Source organism: Dama dama, chromosome 16, assembly GCF_033118175.1.
Source record: "Dama dama isolate Ldn47 chromosome 16, ASM3311817v1, whole genome shotgun sequence".
Taxonomy (NCBI): Eukaryota; Metazoa; Chordata; class Mammalia; order Artiodactyla; family Cervidae; genus Dama; species Dama dama.
In genome coordinates, this window is record NC_083696.1 from 10,605,728 (window position 1) to 10,630,259 (window position 24,532).

General features: G+C 41.2%; 2 protein-coding genes across 3 annotated transcripts in view; both read right to left on the minus strand.

Moving 5' to 3' along the window:
• The window catches only part of KIAA1958 (KIAA1958 ortholog), a 124,340-nt gene extending 117,825 nt beyond the window's left edge, over window positions 1–6,515 (minus strand). The window contains exon 1 of the mRNA XM_061163410.1: window positions 6,431–6,515. The gene's annotated coding sequence lies outside the window, so the exon portion shown is untranslated. The remainder of the gene's footprint in view (window positions 1–6,430) is intronic.
• Window positions 6,516–12,298: 5,783 nt separating this feature from the next.
• HSDL2 (hydroxysteroid dehydrogenase like 2) overlaps window positions 12,299–24,532 on the minus strand; it is a 55,035-nt gene continuing 42,801 nt past the window's right edge. The window contains exons 9-11 of one of the 2 annotated variants that reach the window (XM_061163411.1): window positions 23,902–24,051; window positions 18,873–19,001; window positions 12,299–13,010 (exon numbers count right to left, since the gene is read on the minus strand). In XM_061163411.1, the coding sequence (XP_061019394.1) occupies window positions 12,898–13,010; window positions 18,873–19,001; window positions 23,902–24,051 (392 nt within the window). In that variant the 3' untranslated portion in view covers window positions 12,299–12,897. The remainder of the gene's footprint in view (window positions 13,011–18,872; window positions 19,002–23,901; window positions 24,052–24,532) is intronic. The other variant, XM_061163412.1, reaches the window with a different exon arrangement.

A 24,532-nucleotide genomic window follows, 5' to 3' on the forward strand; every position in this document is an offset into this window, starting at 1 on the left:
CCATGCAAGTTATCAAGACCAATATCTGAAAAACACCACCAAAAGAAACAGGTTCTTAGAATTTGTAAGAAATCAGTAACAGCAGTTTCATCATATTCGGCTACATGAGATTCTCTTGCATTCGAAACCAATGATTAAGACTTTTCTACTTAAGACTATCCAAAATAAAGCATTTAAAAATAATATGAAGGGTGAACAAAAACAAAAGAAAGCCTTTAACTACCCATTTTGGTTATTTTTAATGCATACAAAGTTGATGATGTTGCTGTCTATTGGGCCCTGCACTCAACTGAAAAAATGCTGAGTAAAAAGGTATTAAATAGATGAAAACTACTATAAAATCACACACAGAGTGATGTATGTATGTACGAAAGACAAAATGAGTCAAAGTCGCTCAGTTGTGTCCAATTCTTCGTAACTCCATGGACTGTAACCCGCCAAGCTCCTCTGTCCATGGAATTCTCCAGGCAAGAATACTCAGAGTGGGCAGCCATTTTCTCCTCCAGGTGGATCTTCCCCACCCAGGGATCAAACCCAGGTCTCTTGCAACGCTGGCAGATTCTTTACCATCTGAGCCACCAGGGAAACCCATGAAAGACAACTGTGAAAGAATAGGCTATTATGAGCTGTAACTGTGTTCTCCCCATTTCATACACTGATGTCCTAACCCCCAGTACTTCAGAAGCAGACTATATTTGGAGATAGGGCCCTAAAGAGGGCATTAAGATAAAATGAGGTCATTTAGGTGAGTCCTAAGGATACAGAATGATGTCTCATCAGAAGAGAGGAGATTAGGACACAGAGAGACACATAGGAAGGACCATGTGAAGATATCTTAGGAAAACAGGTATCTACAAGCCAAAGAGAGAGGCCTTAGAAGAATCCAACGTGGCCAACATTTTGATCTGGGACTTAAAGTGTTCAGAACTTTAAAAAATGAATAAATTTTTGTTGTTTAAGTGACCCAGTCTGTCTTACTTTGTTTCAGCAGCCCTTGCAAATGAATACAGGCTGGAGAGAGAAAAGAGTGTCTTAGTTGGGTAAGAGTTCACAGATATTGATAATAATCCAGTAAGTATGAAGCCTCAAAACAGCAAAGTAGAGCTTTTTCTATGTGGTGACTATGGCTTATATACAGCAATAAAAATGTTCAACCAGCAAGTATTTACAAGGGAAAACAGGGAAGATATTGGCAAGGGAAAAGTGAAGGGATGTGACACTGGCAATTAGAAGAGGACAGAAAAGGTTAAAGGGTCAGTTTTGAAAAAAACCAAGAAGAGACAGACAAATCCAACCAAGATGTGTCCTATTCCTGAAACCTGAATTAAGTAAAAACATAAATAAAATAATCCAAAAACAATTCAGCCAAGCAAGGGAGAGTGAAGTGATGTGTTAGTTGCTCAGTCGTGCCTGACTCTTTGCGACCCCATGGACTGTAGTCTACCAGGCTCCTTTGTCCATGGGATTTTCCAGGCAAGAATACTGGAGTGGGTTGTCAATTCCTTCTCCAAGGGATTTTCCTGACCCAGGGATAGAAACCGGGTCTCCTGCACTGTAGGCAGATTCTTTACCACCGACTGAGCTATGAGGGAAGTCCTATTTACAAAAGAAAGTCTGTCAGGGTTTCCATACTGGAGTGGGTAGCCTTTCCCTTCCCCAGGGTATCTTCTCAACCTAGGGATTGAATCCAGGTCTCCCACATTGCAGGCGGATTCTTTACTGGCTGAGCCACAAGGGAAGCCCAACAATACTGGAGTGGGTAGCCTGTCCCTTCTCCAGTGGATCTTCCCAACCCAGGAATCGAACCGGGATCTCATGCATTGCAGGCGGATTCTTTACCAACTGAGCTATCAGGGAAGCCCAATGGGGGCAACTCTGGGTAATTCTCCAGAATTCAAAATAAATGTTTTTTTAAATTTCAGCTAATGGAATCCTTGATGATTAACAAATAAAAATCAATTTTCAGGCAAGAAATGAAAAGATACTTGCAATGGGTATTAAAAGATAGACAACAAAAGGAGAAGGGGACAGCAGAGGATGAGATGGTTATATAGCATCACCAACTCAATCGACATGAATCTGAGCAAACTCTGGGAGACAGTGAAGGACAGGGGAGACTGGTGTGCTGCAGTCCATGGGGTCTCAAAGAGTTAGACACGCCTTAGCCACTGAACAAAAACAACAATTTATGGAATTCTCTGGAAGCTATTTGTGTGGGTTTTAAAAAAACAAAGCAAAGCAAACAAACAAAAAACAAACAGGTAACAATTACTAGCAATTGCACTAATTCTTGCCCAGCATACAGAGGCCCAAGAGGAAAGTAAGGTGGAAGGGAAAGCTATTCTCCAACCTGAAGACCTGCTCCCTGATGCCGGGCCAGTCCACATTCAAGCAGATCAGAGCGGGGAAAAAGCTAGGAGAAAAATCCACCATTTTATGGTAAGACTTTTAATGTTTTAAAAAGTTTCTTAAATGATTTAATGCCTTCTTAGAAGTTTTTAAAAGTACTTTTTCACATAAAGTTGCACAATTTATCTTTTGAGACATCTTTTGATGCTACTTTTCTTTTATTACAAAAGGAACAATTGCTGATGTCCTAGACCACATCCCTTTGCTTTCTATATTAAGTGTGATAAAGTGTTTCTGAAATACATCTTCTTTGTCACTAGAGACACTGGTTTTACCAATATGCAATACTCAAAAATCTCTTTAACTGTTTAAGTGTGAGACTGTGCAAGACAAACCCGAATAATGCTGCATAAATTGCCTTCCTCTAGAAAAGGGTATTAAACTTTGTTGACACTGGCTACAAAATAAAATGCAAAAATTTGCATTTTCAGTACTTTTAGTTTCTTGACCTTTATTTGAATTTGAGACTAAGCCTTACCAAACAACAGAATTTACACTGTAACTAGCCAACCACAGTCCTCATTATGGAATCTATGCAGTGCATTTGTTACCTAGGAAACAGAAGAGCGCACAGGCAGAGTGCAATTTCAGTATAGTTAAAGAATTCTCCAATCATGCTGGTAAATAAAGTCCATAAATCAACTAATCAGAAGCTAAGTCAAGAAGCACCACAGAAGGGTTAAGCTCTATGGAAACTTTTTTCAAGGCAAAAAAGAAAACCTGTGGGGTTTCTTCAGGCAACTATGTGGATCTCTTCAGTAAATATTATGAGCAGGTTTCTTTACAAACACAAACTGTCAAAAAATAAACTGTTCAAAATAAATGGCTTCTCTCCAGTCTTCAGCTTCTCTATTTTTGACAGTATTTAAGAGAAAAAGCTTCTTTAGAGCCAGCCTCATACATCTGGTAGCAGAATATTAATCCAAGTATGAATCCTGCATTTTTCCATGAGAAGCAAGGGTATGTACTGCTCTTAAACAATGCAGGGTGACAAAGGCTGGAATGAGAAGTCACTGGCCGCACCTCTGACAGTCAGGCCTGCTTCCCCAATCTACAAAAGGCTGCCTGAAAAGAACCTGAAAGTCACAGAACTTATATAAAGAATGTAACTGTTAACTTTGCAGCTCTCCCCGTGGTGATTACTAATGATAATACTAGTCATTTACGGGTTCCAGGTAACATAAAGTGGCCATTCTGAGTGTCCTTTAATGGCAACACTCACAATAATAATAATATTAATAATAACTCACAAACAGGAAAAGACTAGAAAAGCCTATGGATTTTAAAGCCTTTCAAATTTAACCATGGACAACTTAAGCGTTTGGAAAAAAAAAAAAAAGAAAACTGATAAATACCAGATCCTACCACTCAGCTACATTTAAAATCCAGATTTGCACAAATTCACAATTTCTGGAAGTAGCATTTGTCATAATATCAAAAGCAGCAGAAAAAGTTTAAACCATGAGATGTGAGAAATAATTTACATCTTCCTAAACACCAATATACCAGAAGAAAAATTAGTTGAAATATGAAAGATTATTTGGAACACTCTGATTAACTGAAACAGTACTGTTAATTACAAAAAAGCAAAATATTTAATAGAAATAATATCTACATATCAGAGTCAAAAAAACAAAAACAGACAAAAAATCTAGGTGTTTCCTTTTAGCCAGCCCAAATAAATACTCCATGCCAATCCCAGAAAACTGTTAAGACACAGCTGTAACTCTGCCAAGCAATTCTCAATGCAAGGCCACACTTTCTTAATGTTTAGTTTACACAGTGAATCTTTGTTAAACCTTAACGTTACAACTGAGAGCCCTGTAAACCAATACAATGTGTTAGCTTACCTTTCTTAATACTGGGAAGAGCTGATGAGGAGTTGTGTATCTGAGAGATGAAACCGTGGGAGTGTTTTAGAACTCCATTCCATCATTCATGATAAAACCTGAACAAATTTCCATACTTAACCTCTTTGGGCCATCCTTATTAGAAAAGGAAGAGGCATCCTGCTCAAGGGTTTAACCAGTGCCTGGTAGGGAGCCCTGTGCAGAGTTTAAATTCATTTCTTTAATCTAGAACAGAAGTCAAAGCAGGAACTAATCAAAGAGGCTGGCATGGTCTTTGTTAGATGTAGCCTCTTCTAAGTTTTAAGAGTACAATAATGTACACTCCAGGCATATACAAAATTAGGCATGCAATAATATTAATCTGTTAATGTAAAACTAGGACAAGAATCTAGGATACCTTTTTCTCCTAGAAAAAGACTACCATTTTAGGCATACTTAAACTGTCTCCTCTTTATAATGACAAAAATCAGTTTGCCTAATTGACGCTACTGTATATTGTTTTCTGACGAATTTCTACACCTTATTTAAAAAAATTTAAATAGCAAATATTTTTCCACCATCCTAATATTCCTTCATGTTTGGATGATAATACTTTCTATTTTTTAAGAAAGATTCCATTTCCTACAAATAGCTATAGATATAACTTAGTGTCCACAAAACTTTTTTTCCTTAATCTCCTTGGTAATCATCAGATTTAAGTTTGTCAATAAGGATTCTCACACAATAGGCAAAAAAAAAAAAAAAACCCTCCAGAAATGAGCAGGTAGACAGAGGTTAATGCAAAGATATAAATCCATACCTGCGTTAAAAATCTGAACAATTAATTTTCTGGGCGCTCACTCAACTTTATTATTTGAGTATCTAAAAATACATAGCAACCGCCCATAAAAAAAACTGAGATAAATAATATAAATCAGAAATATCACCCACGGTACTTTTCAAAAATTTCATCCACCATATACAACCCAATAGGTTATAAACAGAGAATATAGAAATACAGCTAATAAAACAAGGAAAGCACAACCACAGGGGGAAATGATTACTTCTAACATTCATGTTCTCCTCAAATGTCGTGAAAGGTCTCATATCTTAAATCAGCGAAAATAAAGATTTTAGCCTGAACGGAAAGCTAGATAATTGTTTATCTCACTCCAGTTTAACTAACCTCCACTAGGGAAACTGTCTCTACCTGATTTGCTTGTTAACTATTTAAGAGGTAGAAGATTCTGTCATGTTAATCCTAAGGGGTCTGGGAAATAACAAAACTTTACCCCCTAAAGTTATATATATACAAATATACATGTATGTAAAATCACAGCCATAGTCATCTCTTATTTCTTGCCTTTAAGTCCCCACTTAATCTTTAAAAAACGAAAAAGAAAAACGGAAAACTACCAGAAAACTACAAAACGTTCTCTGACTTTGATTTGATTTTCGTCAGCCCAACCTCCTCCTACCGAGGGAAATCTATATCTCGATGTATTTGATAACAAACACAAACCACTGTGCGCAGCCTCAGAGCGGGTGGGGGGCGGAAGAGCCCTTCGGAGAAAGCCCTCCTCCGTTAGAAACAATAAATAAGGGACCGAAGCGATGCACGTTCCTTCACACACGCCCCAAAACGCATCTCGGAGAGCCTCGCGTGAGGGGGAAACAAGTCGGGCAGAGCTCCGAAAACACCTCTCTCCCTCTCTCTCCCGTAACCTTCTCGAGACTTGGAAACTAAGAGAGCAGATCTTTTCTCTCCGCTTCCCGCCCTCCTGCCCACCTCCAACAGACCCTAGAGCTGGAGCGGGCGAGCCAGACTCGCAGCGCGCCCGCGGCCGCTGCGACAGGAGACAGCCGGCGGCGGGCCGGCCCCGGAGCGACAGCCCAGAGCCGCGGCCGCCGCCGCCGCTCGCCCGGTCGCCGGGGGTCCCTTCCCGCCCCCCCAGCCCGTCGCAGGCGACGTCCGGCCGCCGGCTCTCAGCCCTGACTCTCGCCTTTCCACGCCCCCGCCCCCCCCACCCCCGCAGAGGAACAAAAGGAGGGTTCAGCCGGGTCACCGCTAGGCCGCCGAGGGGGCGGCGACGCGGACTCCAGCGCGGCCGCCCCCCACACAAAGGGGCTGCCAACCCCGGGGCGCGGCGTCGGCGCGCTCGTCCCCGCCCCGCGCACGGGCTCTCACCCACCTGCAGGTGTCTGTGCGTCTGTCCATAGGAACGCGGGCAGCGAGGGGGGCCTGCGGGAGCGGGGCAGAGCGGGCTGGACGGGGCGGGACGGAGGGGAGGGACGGAGGGAGCGCGGCCGCAGGGTCCGGGAGCGAAGGCAAGTGGAACGGGGAAGGCCACCGGCTCGCCACGGACAGCGGGGCGGGGGGCGGGGGCGGCCAGCCTGACTCGGCCGACCGGCGCGCGCCGCTCCGTGCGCCCCGGGCTCCGCGCGCCGGGCTCGGAGCGCGGCGGGCAGGCGGGGGGCGGGGCGCGGGCGGGGCGGGGCCGGCGCGCGGGGCGGGGGCTCGGACCCCGGGCTCCAGCCGGCACCGGAAACGCGCCGTGGTCCGCGAGACCCACAGGAAGTGTGTAACGGCACCTCCCACGACGCGCACCGAGCGAACGGCCGTCGCTGCCCGGAGGCGGTGTGGACCGACCTTCCTGCTACACACAAACGCGCGCGCACGGGCTCGGTCTCCGCAGCCCGACAGGTGTGGGAGCCACGATCCCCACTGCGTTCTCAAGTGGGCAGCACCCCTTTCCGGCCCGATTGCCGGGCCAGCGGTCTCCGCTGCCCCTCGGAGCCCTGGACAGCTGCACCCTAAAAGCCAGGATCAGACCTTGCAAGACACTCCGTTGGTCAGGCGTGTGACACCTGTTTTAACGCGCTGAGTGGAATCACCCCTACACCCAGGCATTGGCAAGAATACCTGCCATCGACAGATGTGCAACCCGCAGTCACGCTGCGCGGTGGAAGTTTCTAATCCAACTACAACCACACGCATCCATCCGGTGGAGGGAGCCGGATCTCTGAATAACACCTAAAACACACTAAAACCGGGGAAGCATGCAGTAACACCACCTACACACCTGGGCACTAGGGAGGTAAGGCTGGACCAGGTGCCCTCCACCTTTACTTTATCTAGCAAGCGTGCACGTACTATGTGCTTGGGGCTCACACTAAGTGCTTAGCGAATACTGATTTACTTAATCCTAAAGATGCTACGAAGTGGGTGGGGTTAGCACTGCCGCTTTGTAGAAGCGACACAGAGATCTTAGAAATCAGCCCAAGATCAGAGTAGCTGGAGGAACCCAGATTCATCCCAAGTAGTGTGCCTCCGTGCTCTTCTCTTCCTACAGCACTGTCTCCAAAGTAATAATAATGATAATAAATAGCGTTTAAAGCATATCTGGTTAGCTATATGTAGTGCTCACATATTGACCTCGTCCCAACTGTGACAGGGAAGCCCCAGGCCCTCCTACCGTGAGGTAGGTGAGGGGAAAGAATATGAATGAGCAGAAAAAGAGAGTAACTTCCGAACAAAGAAAAAAGGATTTGTAACATTTTTGTCTGTTAACATTCCTCCTGGTCAAGGCTGAATTTAAAAATCTGTAAAAATTTTTGATAATGTGTCCAAAGAAGCCCCGATTAATTGCCACATGTTTCAAATACATAATCCTGTGGAAAAATCGAAACCCTGTGCACTGTTGGTAGATAGTAAAATGTGTGCAGCCACAATAGCAAATACTAGGGAAGTTCCTCAAAAAACTAAAAATGGGCTTCCCTGGTGGTCCAGTGGATCAGACTCCATGCCCCCAGTGCAGGGGCCCTGGGTTCCATCCCTGGTTGGGAAGCTAGACTTACACATGCCGCAACTAAGACCTGGCGCAGCCACATAAATAAAAGATACACAAAAAGGAACTTACAAAAAAAAAAAGAACAACTAAGAATGGAATTACTATGTGAACCAGCATTCCCACCTCTGGGTATATATTCAACAGAATTTGAAGCAAGACATTGAAGAGGTATTTGCAACCCATGTTCACTGCAGCATTATCCACAACAGCCCAGAGGTAGAAGCAGCCCAAAATGTCCATGGATGGATGAATGGATAAACAAAATGTGGCATATACATATGGTAGAGTATTATTCAGCCTTAGAAAAGAAATCCTGTCTCATGCTACAGCATAGATGAACCTTGAGAAACTACACCAAATGAAGTAAACCATTCACAAAAAGGACAAATACTGTATGATTCACTTGTGTAAGGTACCTAGAGTTGTCAGAATATGGAAACAGAGTATTATGGTGGATGCCAGAGACCGAGGAGGGGAATATGGAAAGTTACTGTCCCATGAGTATAGAGTTTTAGTTTTTCAAGATGAAAAAGTTTTAGAAATCTGTTATACAACAGTGTGAATATAATTAAACCACTTAACTGTATGCTTAAAATGGTTAAAAGAATAAATTTTATATTATTTGTTTTTATCACAATGTACTTTTTAAGTGCAGTCCCACTTGTTTCAAGGATATTTCCATCTTGATGAGTTTGTTAAAATAATGCAGGCTTCCAGCTATGATGAGGTACTTGGTTGAACCAAGTAACTCTCCCACAAAAAAACTATAAAACATGCATTAAAAAAAGGGGGGGCTGTATAAATCCATTATATAGCAACCACTCAGGCAGCCAAGGGTTGAGAGTCCCAAGAACCCAGCAAGAAGGGAAACACACTGAAGTGAATACTCCATTCTCAGCCACCTTTCCTTCTCAAAGCTTTGTTGATTTGTGTCTAGAAGTATAGAAATCACACAGAGGCACCCTAGTGCTTTCAACAGTCTGATTGGGCTGGAGATACAAATTTTGGAGATCAGGTCTATCAGGGCAGCTTGGACTTGAGAGGCTAAGATTCCAGAAGAAAGGCAATCACAGTAAAAGGAGTCAATCATTCTACATACCACTTCACCTCAAAGTATTTGCTGATTCCTTTTGACTCATTGGAAAAGACCCTGATGCTGGGAGGGATTGGGGGCAGGAGGAGAAGGGGACGACAGAGAATGAGATGGCTGGATGGCATCACCGACTCAATGGACATGAGTTTGAGTAAGCTCTGGGAATTGGTGATGGACAGGAAGGCCTGGCGTTCTGCGATTCACGGGGTCACAAAGAGTCGAACATGACTGAGCGACTGAACTGAACTGAACCTGTTCATGGAAGGGTCAAGAAGTTAGGAAATAAAGCAGAAAGCAGTTTGTTAAGAGAAAAAAAAAATCTAAGAAATCTTTGGCCATCTCCTGGTTGTTGTAGCACTGGTAAGAGAATAAAAAAAGTTATTGAAAGGGCAAAAGTATTTGCAAATACCTGAAAATGACATATATCCTGAATATGTATCAGTTCAGTTCAGTCGCTCAGTCGTGTCCAACTCCTTGCAACCCCATGGCTTCCCTGTCCATCACCAACTCCCGGAGCTTACTCAAACTCATGTCCATCGAGTCAGTGATGCCATCCAACCATCTCATCCTCTGTTGTCCCCTTCTCCTCCCGTCTTCAGTCTTTCTCAGCATCAGGGTCTTTTCCAATGAGTCAGTTCTTCACATATATAGACAGCTCCAAAAATTCAATAATAAAAACAAACAATGGAATATAATGTGGGCAGAGTTGAGCAGACACTTCATCAAGAAGATATACACATGTCAAATAAGCACATGTAAAGTGGCTCAGATGGTAAAGAATTTCTGCAATGCGGGAGACCTGGGTTCAATCCATGGGTTGGGAAAATCCCCTGGAGGAGGGCATGGCAACCCACTCCAGTATTCTTGCCTGGAGAATCCCCATGGCAGAGGAGCCTGGTGGGCTACAGTCCATGGGGTCACAAAGAGTACAACACAACAGAGCAACTAAACACAGTAAAGATGCTCAATTGCAGCAGAGATTTTGAAGTTAAAATACAGTGAGATACCAATACATACTTATTAGAATGGCTAAAATTTTAAAGACTGAATATATCAAGTGTTGATGAGCATGTGGAGGAATGAAATCCTATACATTACTGAAATGTAAAAATAGTACAACCGATTTGGAAAAAAGTCTGCAATTTCTTAGAAAGTTCAATATACAGATACCATATGATCCAGTCATTTCATACCCAAGAGAATACAAGGACTCAGTACATGAATATTCATATCAGCTTTATTTTTAATAGCTAAAAGCTAGAAACTACCCAAATGTCTATCAACAGCTAAATGGATAAACAAATTGTGGTATATTCCTATAATAACAAACTACTTAGCAGTAATAAGAAGGAATTAACTATTGATACAGATAATGACAAGAATAAATCTCAAAGTAATTGTGCATATTGAAAGAAGTCAAATAGAAAAGAATATATACTGTATGATTCCATTAAAATAAAATTCAAGAAAATGCAAACATTTGTGTTCTCACTTGGTGAAAGGGATCAGCTCATTCTCTGGGGTCTCTTTTATAAGGGCACTAATCTTTATCATGAGGACTCCCACCCTTGTAACCTAGGTGGCACTAGTGGTAAAGAAACCCACCTGCCAATGCCGGAGATATGAGACGTGGGTTCAGTCCCTCTGTCAAGCATCACTGAAAAATACCCTGATGCTGAGAAAGACTGAGGGCAGGAGGAGAAGGGGGCAACAGAGGATGAGATGTTGGATGGCATCATTGACTCAATGGGTATGAGTTTGAGCAAACTCTGGGCGATAGTGAAGGACAGGGAGGCCTGGTGTGCTGCAGTCCACAGCACACAGTCGCAAAGAGCCATGACTTAAGAGTCTGAACAGTGAACAACAACAAAAAGTAGGAGCATTTAAAAAATAAGTTTTGCTTTCTTAAAGAAAGAAATGAAATAAAGCATGACCTTATGTGACTGTCCCAGGTACAAAACCTTCCTGTGTTCTATAGACTTCATTCAGCCTCCTTGACCTTTACTGAATTACAAAGGTCAGATTCAAACGGTTGCTAATCAGAGAAGGGGAGGTGAGGCGCAGTAGTCAAGAAACAATAGTGCCTGGTGGTCCAGTGGTTAGGACTTCAACTTCCAATGCAGGGAGTTCAGATTTGATCCCTGGTTGGGGTGCTAAGATCCCACATCCCTGGAGGCCAAAAAACTAAAACATATACCAGAAGCAATATTGTAACAAATTCAATAAAGACTTTAAAAATGGTCCACATTAAAAAAAAATTCTGAAAAAAATAAGCAATAGTGCAACCTTGGGGCAGGGTCCTGGTTCCTCCTCAAGGGATACATGTGTAACAATACCTTTGATTTTACTGCAGGAACTAAGCCCCCCCACCCACCCCCCAACAGGTGGAGGATGGTTAACTTCAGGCTGAGATCAAGGTTCCTGAAACACCTCCCTGTTACCTCACTACCAACTAATCAGAATAAAGTCACACACCCTGCAGCCCTCACCTCAGATTTTGCCATTTAAAAACTTCTCCCTGAAGATAACCAGGGAGTTTGGGTTTTCTGAGCATGAGCCCGTTCTCCTTGTTTGGTTGGCCCTGTAATAAACCTTTCTCTTCTCCCAGCGCCAATGTTTCAGTTTGTTTGGCCTCCACTGTGTGTCAGGCGCAGGAACTTATGTTTGTAACATAAATACAAACGAACTATTGTATTGCTTTGCTAGAACTACAATATCAAAATGCCACAAACTGGGTGGCTAAAGCAACAGAAATTTCCTACACTTCTGGAGACTCGTCTGAGATCAAGGCAGCAGCAGGTTTGGTTTCCTTCATCTCCTTGGCCTGCAGATGCCTGCCGCCTTGCTCGTCCCACATGGTCATTCCTCTGTGCCTCCTTGGCTTCTGTGTTGTGGCCAAATTTCCTCTTATAAGGATACCAGTCAGAATGGATTATGACCCACCCCAAAAGCCTGATTTTAACTTAATCACTTGTTTAAATGCCTCTGTCTCCAAACACAGTCACATTCTAAGATTCTCAGGGTTAGGACTTCAGTATATGAAGAGGGCATACCATTCAGCCCATAACCATCTATTTTAATATTCTCATTTCAAAACACTGCGACCAAGTGCATGCTTCAGGAAAGAAATTATTTTATTTTAGGATATCTTCACATAACTTAAAATAGGATCTATATTGCAATTAGTTGAATTATATCAATAATATTTTCCTATAGGTAACTTACATTTAGAAAGGTAGTTAACAACATGAAAAAATGTTTTTAATTCATCTTCACAAATAGTATTTATTAAGTAGTCTATTATATGATTTCTCTGAAAATGCACTATAAAAGATCTTCTTTAAAACAAATTTATAAACCTAAAATATCATTAGTATACAATCCTAAACTGAAAATTTTAAAACAGACTAGTTTCATTTTATACGGGAAGAAGATATTGAAAAGAGTTAATGTTACTGCCTGACCCTGACTGATCACTAATAATACTTTTCCTAGAAGATGATGGTATATGAGATACAGGACTACTTAATGATGCTTATGTTTGGTTGGACAGTTGTTTTAATTACAATTTCAAGTCTTATAGATACAGAAATTCTATCTTTTTCCCAGAACAAACATGAATATCCTTATAATAGGGATGACAAGAAACATTCAATTTTAACTGTTGAGCCCTTTTACTTTTTGAGCTTAGCAGTCAACATATTTTCTTTTCTCTTTATAGCTTGGAGTTCATCTGATTCATTAGCTTCTCCAATTTGATTGCCAGGGCCATGTTTCCTTTAATCTTCAATTTTCCTGACATGAATGCCATTGCTGGTTTTAGTTTCCCTAAAATGAGAAAATGAGAGCAGAAAAAGCAGCATTAATGCCCTTAGGGATATACCACTTCAAGAACATGCATTATAAAAAAGCATTTCTGAGTTCTATAAACCTCTAACGCACAGAAATTTGTTTTATATCATTTTTTTTATCAGTATCTTGGGAATCCCAACTCCTCGATTTAGATTTTAACAGTATCTTATAATATGAGAGATAATATAAAAACAACAACAAAAGATGTCAAAAAGCTGAAGATGAAACATTTCTATGTTAGTTACACAACACTGAAGAATAGATGGCCTTCAAATGAGTTGTCATAAACAAATACTATTTATTTTAATTAATTTTTCAACCTTTACAGTTCATTAAAACTCTTAATATTTCAAATTTAGATTCAAAAACTGAAATGGCATAAATGAGTATAATATTTTTAAGAAATGACAGTAAAAGTATAGTGTATGGATACAAAGTATGTCTCAACAGCATTTCAACCAGAGAGATGCCAGAATATAAAATGGTGAGCATTAAAATAGAATTGTAGCTAGTAATAACATAATAAATAGAAGCTCCTGGAGGGAGAGAACTTTGCTTTTGCTTGCTGCTTTCACTCCCCAGTCTTCTCACCATTAGGCTTCAGCTGAAACACTGCCCCTTGCTCGCTCACTCTATAGTAAAACCCACCACAGTCCACAGCCCCACTCATGCACACACAGCGTCCAATCAGCTTTACAGAGCTTTGCCTATAAACATGAATGGGCAGCAAATGGAGACAAATGTGATATATATATATATAGAGCACTCCAAACCAAAAACAGGTGAAAACAATTTGGGGGAAACAGAGACTGCAGGTGTAGGAAAAATGGAAAAGAAGTAAATAAAAAAAAAAATTCATGTCCTCATTGATAAGAGAAGCTGTAACAATGTATCAAGAACTGGATGTTGGAAGAAAGGGTCGGGGGAGGAGGAGAAGCCCTGGAAAGGGAGAAAAAGAGGAGGGGATGAAATGCAGGAGAGAAAACAGGAAGGAAAGGAAGGGGGAGAAACAGGTGAAAGGGAACAGAATGGGGTAGAGTGAGGAAGATGGAAGGGGCAGCAAGAACAAGAAAGAAACAGAAAACGTGAGTGAACTCTTGGAAATTAAGATTTTGATATATCAACAATATTAAACTACAATAGAAAGGAGACACTTGCAATCTTCTGGTCACAGCAGTCAGTCTCTATTGCAATACTCCTCCCACTACTAAAAAAGCCTCTCTCCACAAACTAGTCCCCCCCATACACACAATAATCTTTTCAAATGAAGTCTCTCCTTACTATATACCTATATATGTAAAGTGAAAGTCACTCAGTCGTGTCCGACTCTTTGCAACCCCATGGACTACACACTCCACTGAATTCTCCAGGCCAGAATACTGGAATGGGTAGCCTTTCCCTTCTCTAGGGGATCTTCCCAACCCAGGAATCGAACCCAGGTCGACTGCATTGCAGGCGGATTCTCTTATCAGCTGAGCCACAGGGAAGCTGAAGAATACTGGAGTGGGTAGCCTATCCCTTCTCCAGCGGATCTTCCCAGCCCAGGAATCCAACTGGGGTCTCCTGCATTGCAGGCGGACTCTTTACCAACTGAGCTATCTACACATATATATGTATATACATATATGTCAAGGAATACAAAGGAAAGAAAGAATAAGAAGGCCCTAAATATGAGGTGATTTACATCAGAGATTTAATATTTCCTTCAGAATGTGAGAAGTGAGAAAATTGAGAACTATCAAAAAAGTAATATAAGATACATTCTCAAAGAGCCCATCAACTATCCAGGAAGATCAATGAAAAATGACCAGACCACCCAGGATCATTGTGAAGTTTCAGAACACTACGGAGAAAGAGCCCATTTGATTCCAAAACTTTCAGAAAGAGGAGGAGTCAATACAAAAGATTAAGAATAAAGAATAATATCAAATCCTCCATGGTAATCTTAGAAGATGGAGCAATGACTTCAAAATCCTAAGGGAAAATGAATTTCAACCAGGAAATCTCTACCCAGAAAATAATCAATTCCACTCTTGGGAATCAACCCAACAGAAATGAAAATATTTATCTATACAAATATGTGTATGAAAATATTCACAGCAGCATTATTCATAATAGCCAAAAACTGTCTGAAAGTGAAAGTCACTCAGTCGTGTCTGACTCTTTGTGACTCCATGGACTATACAGTCCACGGAATTCTTCAAGACAGAATACTGGAGTGGGTAGCCTTTCCCTTCTCGAGGGGAATCTTCCCAACCCAGGGATCGAACCCAGGTCTCCTGCATTGCAGGCGGCTTCTTTACCAGCTGAACCACAAGGGAAGCCCAAGAATACTGGAGTGGGTAGGCTATCCCTTCTCCAGCAGATCTTTCCGACCCAGGAATCAAACTGGGGTCTTCTGCATTGCAGGCAGGATTCTTTACTGACTGAGCTATGAGGGAAGCTGTTTAAAACAACCCAAATGCCTGCCAGCAGGTGAGTGGATAAGTATGAGGTACACCCATATTATGGAATATTATTCAGCAATGAAAAGGAACTGAACTATTGATACATGCTACAAAATGATGGATGAAGTAAAAGAAAATGAAAGACTATATATTGTTTAATTTCATTTATATGAAATGTTCAGAAACAGCAAATCTATAAACAGCAAGTCAGTGTGGGCTGGCTGAGCAGTAAAAAGGAATTGACTGCAAAAAGACTGAGGATTTTGGAGGGAGTTATAGAAATGTTCTCAAACTGGATTATAAGTGATGTTGTACAACCCTATAAATTTACTAAAAGTCATATACACTTACAATGAGTGGATTTTTATGGTATGTAAGTTATACTTTAACAAAACTGTTCTGAAAAATACTGTTAGGAAGCATAATTTTATATGTGTTTGTGTGTGTATTTCTCCTCCCAAAATACTAATCAGGTAAATCTTGTACAATTTATTTTCTTTCTATGATAAAGCTTTACCATACAGTGGCCTCTACTGGCCAAAAGGAGAGATTTTTAATATTAATAACACATCCACTATATATGTTTATTTTCTATGATAATGCTTTACCATACAGTGGCCTCTACTGGCCAAAAGGAGAGATTTTTTATATTAATAACACATCCACTATATTAGGTCACAGACATGGCTATGGTTTCTTAAAGGAGAATGATTAGGATATAAGGCCTAAACTGCACCAATTCAAAGGAGAGTAGACGGGATAAAGAGTAAGAATGAAAAGATAAGAAAGAGAAACAAAGCTCATCTGTTCCCAATCTGAACTACTGCTATAAATCTTATAAGAAAAAAAAAAAATATATATATATATACATAAAAATTACTCATTTAGCTGACTGACCTCCCCTGGTCAATCCAGGGGCACATTCACAGAAAGACATAAATGTAAAGTTCATTCTTACAAGTTTATTCTACATAAATAAAATGTAAATTAAAGAGGTCACTGGACTCTTTCTCCTCTAAAGGGCGAAATAGCATAATGATTTAGAAGAGCAAGAGCTTGGGAGTTAGCTTGGATTCTAACCCTAACTCCAACATTGATTCACCCACCAAGTGACTCTATTTATTATTTAATTCATCAATACCTCAATCTTTCTTTTTATAAAATGGAGAAAATCTTTTATCTGAAGCCATTATTGGGAATATTGTTTAACTCAACAGTAATCATATACATGTGAACTATAACTACTTGTGAAATGACAATAATATTTTTTTAATTTTTAAAGATGTTTAAGTTCAAAATATTACATATTTATAAGGTTCAAAATCTCCAAAAATTTATTGAGCGTCCAAAGCACTGTGTTTAAGCCCTATAGGGAAACAGATTTTGAAATACTAAACAAACACTAAAGAAACCATTAAAAATGATTACAAAGATAATTCTTCAGTAACATTAAAAGATGTCATAATGTAATAAGTGAAAAAGGTTACCAAACAGTAGTAATGCTATAATCATGCTTTTATAAGCACACATACATATTTATATACATTCAAAATGTATATATATTTTATAACATATCCACTATATAGATTAGGTCACAGACATGGCTATGGTTTCTTGAAGGAGAATGCGTTTAAACCAAACATATTTTGTTTAAACTTTAAACCAAAAATCAATTGATGGGCATTCTTCAGTAGTACAATAAAAATATTTTTATTTACTTTCCTTATTCCTAAGCATATTTTCTAATTTTTGTACCACGAATATTTAGCATTACTGTTTAAAAAATGGGGGGGGGGTAGATTTTGAAGAAGCCTCAATCATTAGTAACATCATACACATCAAACACAAACTGGCTCTGAGAGTATGTAGGCCATAAGCATCCCGGGCTAGAAATGGAAAACAAGGCTTAACACAGCACAGAGTACATTCTGACTGATCTTCAATTTATGAAGGTTAAAAGAGAATAAAGAATAACATTCATAACTCAAATGAATCTTTAGAATATTGAGGTTAAAATGTTATAATACTTTTGCTTAAAGTGCTACTACTTCAGTATTTGAGCTGGTGGCTCAGATGGTAAAGAGTCTGCCTGCAATGCAGGAGACCCGGGTTCAATCCCTGGGTCTTCCTGGGTTCAAACCCGGGAAGATCCCCTGGAGAAATGGCAATCCACTCCAGTATTCTTGCCTGGAAAATCCCATGGATGGAAGAGCCTGGCAGGCTATACACCATTAGGTTGCAAAGAGTAGGACACAACTGAGTCTATAAGTATATGTGTTAATTACCCATCTGGAGTTGTGTTGCAGAGTCGAAAATAGAAAAGATTACACCAACATTTTTCTAGTACAATTAAAGATACAGAGGCAGAATAGAAAATTATGTACAAGCTTCTCTTGGTTATGGATTCTTCAGAAATAGGGTCACTGGGCCATGGGAGATGGCTACAGTTTCCTATTACAGTAGCTGGCAATATTGAAGCATGATCTTACTGCTGCAGCTAAGTTCAGCACCTCCAGTTTCCAAGCTGTTATTGGAAATGGTATCTTAGTCCAATTGGCAGAAATGAAGTCTACCTAGGAGTTCTTCTGACTTATCTCTCAGTTCCCAATACTGTCTTAATAGCTTTTCAGTCATGCAAAAAGAGTATTTTGACATCTGCTCCCCATTGTTGGATGAAGTAGAAGGGTCAGTAGAGGTAACAGTAAGAATCACCATTCCAAAACTATGTACTCTTCAAATCAACATAAATAGTCACTAAGACTGCACTGCTACAACATGGTTGAGTTTTGATTATTTGAAAAGGGATAAAGCAAAAATGTAAACGTAAAGCAGAATATTAAAAAGCAGAGACGTTACTTTACTGACAAAGGTCCGTATAGTCAAAGCTATGGTCTTTGCAGTAGTCATGTATGGATGTGAGAGTTGGACTATAATGAAAGCTTAGCACCAAAGAATAGATGCTTTTGAACTGTGGTGTTGGAGAAGACTCCCAAGAGAGAGTCCCTTGGACTACAAAGAGATCAAACCAGTCAATGGTAAAGGAAAGCGGTGCTGAATATTCTTTGGAAGGACTGATGCTGAAGCTGAAACTCCAATACTTTGGCCACCTGATGTGAAGAACTGACTCATTAGAAAAGACCCTGAAGCTGGGAGGGATTGAAGGCAGGAGGAGAAGGGGACAACAGAGGATGAGATGGTTGGATGGCATCACCGACTTGATGGACATGAGTCTGAGCAAGCTCAGGGAGTTGGCGATGGACAGGGAAGCTTGGCACGCTGCAGTCCATGGGGTCACAGAGTTAGACATGACTGAGTGACTGAACTAAAAGCAAAATGTTAGAACAAAATTTTTCTTGAGCAATCAGTCAACTAGTAAAATTTAAAAACTCACCTGAAAACATTTTTACAAAATCATCAGTAGACATACTCATTACCACATCTACCTGATCAGAAGGCTCTCCATATCCAACATTACCACCCTTGTTTTTAAGATCAAGAAACCATGTTCCACCATCTTCACCTACACAGAAAACAAAGATATAGAAATAAATGTCAAAGAAGCTCTGTTGTTCTTAGTAACTGTACAGTTAGAATAATCATACATAATGCTATTACCCAGGTTGAAATTCCCAGGCCTCTATAAAATTCAATATTTAAGAACTTATTATGTGCCAGGCACTAGGCTAGGCCCTGAAGACTGCAATAACATGGTTCATACAAAAGACTAAATAGAGGACAATGTGGAGTCAGGAAAGTCCAGCCAAAGCGGAGACTTAAAAGTTAGGTAAGAATTTGCTAGAAGAGGAACTGAACAAGTACAGAAGATAGAAAGAAAGTGAATGGTTGCCTCACATGAACTCATAAGGCAGTCCCTGTCTTTATCCTACAGGATATTCCATGGAAGGAGAATGGCATTAGGTTTGCATTTTAAAGAAATCACCCTAACAGCAGTGTAGAGAATACAACATTTAGTTCAGTTCAGTTCAGTCGCTCAGTCGTGTCCGACTCTTTGCGACCCCATGAATCACAGCACACCAGGCCTCCCTGTGCATCACCAACTCCCGGAGTTTACTCAAACTCATGTCCATCGAGTCGGTGATGCCATCCAACCATCTCATCCTCTGTTGTCCCCTTCTCCTCCTGCCCCCAATCCCTCCCAGCATCAGGGTCTTTTCCAATGAGTCAACTCTTCACATGAGGTGGCCAAAGTATTGGAGTTTCAGCTTCAACATCAGTCCTTCCAATGAACACCCAGGACTGATCTCCTTTAGGATGGACTGGGTGGATCTCCTTGCAGTCCAAGGGACTCTCAAGAGTCTTCTCCAACACCACAGTTCAAAAGCATCAATTCTTCAGCGTTCAGCTTTCTTCACAGTCCAACTCTCACATCCATACATGACCACTGGAAAAACCATAGCCTTGACTAGACGGACCTTTGTTGGCAAAGTAATGTCTCTGCTTTTTAATATGCTATCTAGGTTGGTCATAACTTTCCTTCCAAGGAGTAAGTGTCTTTAATTTCATGGCTGCAATCACCATCTGCAGTGATTTTGGAGCCCAAAAAAATAAAGTCTGACACTGTTTCCCCGTCTATTTCCCATTAGAGAGGGACAAAGAGGATGCAGAGGGACTTCCCTGATGGTCTAGTGGTAAAGAACCTGCTTGCTAATGCAAAGGACACAGGTTCAATCCCTGGTCTGGGAAGATTCCGCGTGCTGCAGGGCAAATAAGCCCATGAGCCGCAACGACTGAAGCCTGCCTGCCCTAGAGCCCATGCTCCACCACCAGAGACGCCCCCGCAGTGAGACAGCCATGCACCGTAACTAGAGAAGAGCCCCCGCTCGGCACAACTGGAGAAAGGCCGTGTGAGACAATGAAGACCCAGTGCAGTCATAAATAAATAAATAGAGGATGCAGAGGACAACTTAGGAAGGGACTGGGGCTGTTCAGGAGCTTGAGGATGTATGCCTGGGTCAGGATACAGCAGTGAAAATGCGGACAGGTTGGCATATATGAATGAGAACTTAGCAAAGCAGTACCACAGAATTAGGTAACTGACTGCATGTGAAGAGGGAAAGGTAGGGAGGGTGCAGAAGAGGGGTTTACTTTGCTAGTTTTTGGCTTGGGAAGCTGGATAAATAATGGTGTGTTTTGTTTTTTTTCTGAGAGAGGACTATTGAAGAAGAGCGGATTTAACAAGTAGTGCCAAAGCCGGGTATTGGGAATGATGAATTATTTTGAACATTTTCAGACTGAGGCATCTCTGTGATAGCTGGGTGAAAATGTCACATGAAGTCTGACCAGGCTACAAAGAGAGATCCGTAAGGAACCAGCTCTGATGGTCACTGAAGCCATGTGAGTGGTTGGGGTTTTCCTAGACAAAGTCTGTAGAATAGAGTTCCAAGACAGTGACCTGAAGACTATCAACACGTAAGGAAAGGATGGAGAAGCATCTAGCACAGGAGACTGACAAGGCATGATTACAGACAGAGAGGAAAAGCAAACGGACATTTCCAGAAGGAAAGCATGGTCAGCAGCATCCACTGTTGCAGAGTGGAGACAAGGCAAGAAAGACAAATGCCCATTGGTGACACAGAAGTCATTGAGGACCCTGGGGAGAGCAAATCCAGCGGACCGGAGGGAAATGACACCGGAGCACAGAGAACTGTGTGTGAAAATAAGCTTGGCTCTGAAAGGGAGAAGAAAGATGGCGGGTGGGCAGTGTGATTGGAAGGGTTGTTACTGCTGTATTTTTTTTTTTTAAGAAAGACTTTGGGAATGTTAAAAAGCCACTGGGAAGGACACTTCGGGACAAATAGGTGGAAGATACAGCACCTATTCCCTGAGGAGGCCAGAGGAAATGGGATCTAGAACTTCGCTACTCAAAGCGTGATCCCTGAACTGCACTACTGTCATCATGTCAAAAATGCAGACTTCAGACCCTACCTCAGACCTCCTGAATCAGATTCTGCATTTTAGCATGCCCTGCGGGGATCAGAATGGATCTTAAAGCTTAAGACGCACACATCTGGAGTTGAGCTCGACCTGCTGGGAGGGGAAGATGAGAGGCTGGGTATCAGATGGCAGGAAGCGGAATAAATTCCTATCTGTTGGCTTCCCTTATCTCTGTGAAAGAGGAGGTGGGATTATCTGCAGAAATGTGCAGGAAAGTGGTAAAGGGAGAGAGAGGAGATTTCAGGAGCACTGAAAGGTTTAAATAGTCACTGTGTTAAATGAGACAAGAAGCTGACCATGGAAACAATGAATTCTGACGTGCTGCTTAGGCCCCAGGTGGAGCAGGCCACTGATGAATTTTTACTGATACAGATTCACTGGTTGGTGTGACTCCCCTTCCCACAGTTTCCCAGCCAGATGTGGCAGCCTGGACTCAAGTGTGGGACAGGCAGATAGTTTGATCATCCAGGACTGGGATTTTGACGGTGACACAGGCAGGTCAGGGAGTTTAGGATATCCGCAAGACGGTGATGGAAGCAATGGACTATGGGCTCTAGGGAAGGAAGTAAAAACAAGAAGATGCAGATGGATTAAGATAAAGTAGAGGTGATAAAGGATAAAAGAATTGGTAATGTCAAAGTTTGTGTGCAATGGGACTGTGGTAGCTAATTCTTAAAACTATCATTAACATGTATTAAAACTGTACTGAGAAGAAAAATATTGAGAGATTTTAAAAGCTGACTGCATCAGACTGATCAGAATTAATCTCAAAGATTAAAAAATAGCAAGAGAGTCCCCTGGCAGTCCAGTGGTTAGGACTCGGTGCTTATCACTGCTGTGGGCTCAGGGTAAGTCCTTTGTCAGGGAAGTAAAATCCCACAAGCTGTGTGTGGTGCAGCCGAAAAAAAAGGAGAAAAAAAAGGCAAGGTGCCCATGGTTAATGAATTACTGCATTACACCACCTGTCTTCTAAATAGGATTTTCTCTCAATTTAATACACCAAGACGTTAACACTGGAAGTATCTATAGGAAAATTTTATTTTGCATATGTCCATATGCACTGATATGCAGATATGCAGATGACACCACCCTTATGGCAGAAAGTGAAGAAGAACTAAAGAGCCTCTTGATGAAAGTGAAAGAGGAGAATGAAAAAGTTGGCTTAAAGCTCAACATTCAGAAAACTAAGATTCTGGCATCTGGTCCCATCACTTCATGGCAAATAGATGGGGAAACAGTGGAAACAGTGGCTGACTTTATTTTTCTGGGCTCCAAAATCACTGTGGATGGTGACTGCAGCAATGACATTGAAAGACACTTACTCCTTGGAAGGAAAGTTATGACCAACCTAAACAACATATTAAAAAGCAGAGACATTGCTTTGCCAATAAAGGTCGGTCTAGTCAAGGCTATGGTTTTTCCAGTGGTCACGTATGGATGTGAGAGTTGGACTATAAAGAAAGCTAAGCGCCAAAGAATTGAACTGCTTTTGAACTGTGGTGTTGGAGAAGACTCTTGAGAGTCCCTTGGACTGCAAGGAGATCGAACCAGTCCATCCTAAAGGAGATCAGTCCTGGGTGTTCATTGGAAGGACTGATGCTGAAGCTGAAACTCCAATACTTTGGCCACCTGATGTGAAGAGCTGACTCGCTGGAAAAGACCCTGATGCTGGGAAAGATTGAGGGCAGGAGGAGAAGGAGAAAACAGAGGATGAGATGGTTGGATGGCATCACTGACTCAATGGACGTGGGTTTGGGTGGACTCTGGGAGTTGGTGATGGACAGGGAGGCCTGGTATGCTGCAGTTCATGGGGTTGCAAAGAGTCGGACATGACTGAGCGACTGAACTGAATATACATTGATATTAACTTAAAAATACAAATCAGAAGAACTACAAAACCAAGTAGAAAACAAATGTATCAAAAAAAAAAAAAAAAACAAATGTATCACTTATATGTGGAACTACCAGTTTAAAACAAGTAGATATAACTATAGGTTAACACATATGAACCCCATGGTAACCACAAATCCAAAGCTTTTTTTTTTTTTAAATCCAAAGCTTTGATGGTGGTGGTTTAGTCGCTAAGCCATGTCTGATTCTTGCGATCCCATGGACTGTGCCCACCAGGCTCCTCTTCCCATGGGATTCTCCAGGCAAGAATAATGGAGTGGGTTGCCATTTCTTTCTCCAGGGGATCTTCCCGACCCAGGAATCGAACCTGGGTCTCCTGCATTGCAGGCAGATGATTTACCAACTGAGCTTTGATAGACTCACAAAAACCAAAATGAAAACACAAAAATACAAACCAGTAGTTATCTGCTATTCTTAAATGTCTACATTCTAGGGTAAAAGTTCTGGATATAGCCATCTATCCAGGTGATTACTATTGGAAGCTGATATACTTCTAAAGAAAATACCCTACATTGTTTCACTAAAAGCTACAGATTACCAGAAGTAACCCTTACCTGAGAGTTCAAACTGGTAGATGGCTTGAGTGGCTTTAACAACGTCATCATTGAGTGAGTCCTTAACAATTCTGAATGTTTCTTCCACAGCTCCAGAACGTGGTTTTGGTGGTGGCTGCATCTTCTCTTCTTTCAATTCTGGAACAGCACCTATAAAATGTCATTGATGTAAGTGCCTTTAAGGCCCAGGCAATGTAAGGTCCCACACAAAATTAGTTAATTAGCAGAACAGACTTGCTACCATTTGACCAAAATGACCTTAAATATGTTCAGTGGCATCTTAAAAGCACAAATCAAACATATGGAATAACAACCAAACACATCAGTTATGATTGTAAATGTAAATGGTGTATAGTCTTCAAGTAAAAAGCTCTCAAGATTAGGTTAAAAAAAAAAATCCAAACTATACAGTGTTTATAGTAAATAGATCTAAAGAAACTACTAGAGTTTTAGTGGTAACAATTAATCACTCCTTTATCATCGCCTCTGAGTTCTAAAACCAAATGAGCAAAGAACACCATGGAGTCAGAAAGATGGAGATCAGAATGTCACTATACAAGCTGGAGGAAATGAACTGGAAACTGCAGTTTGAATCAACAGCCAAGCGAACTCCTCAATAATTTTACCCCTG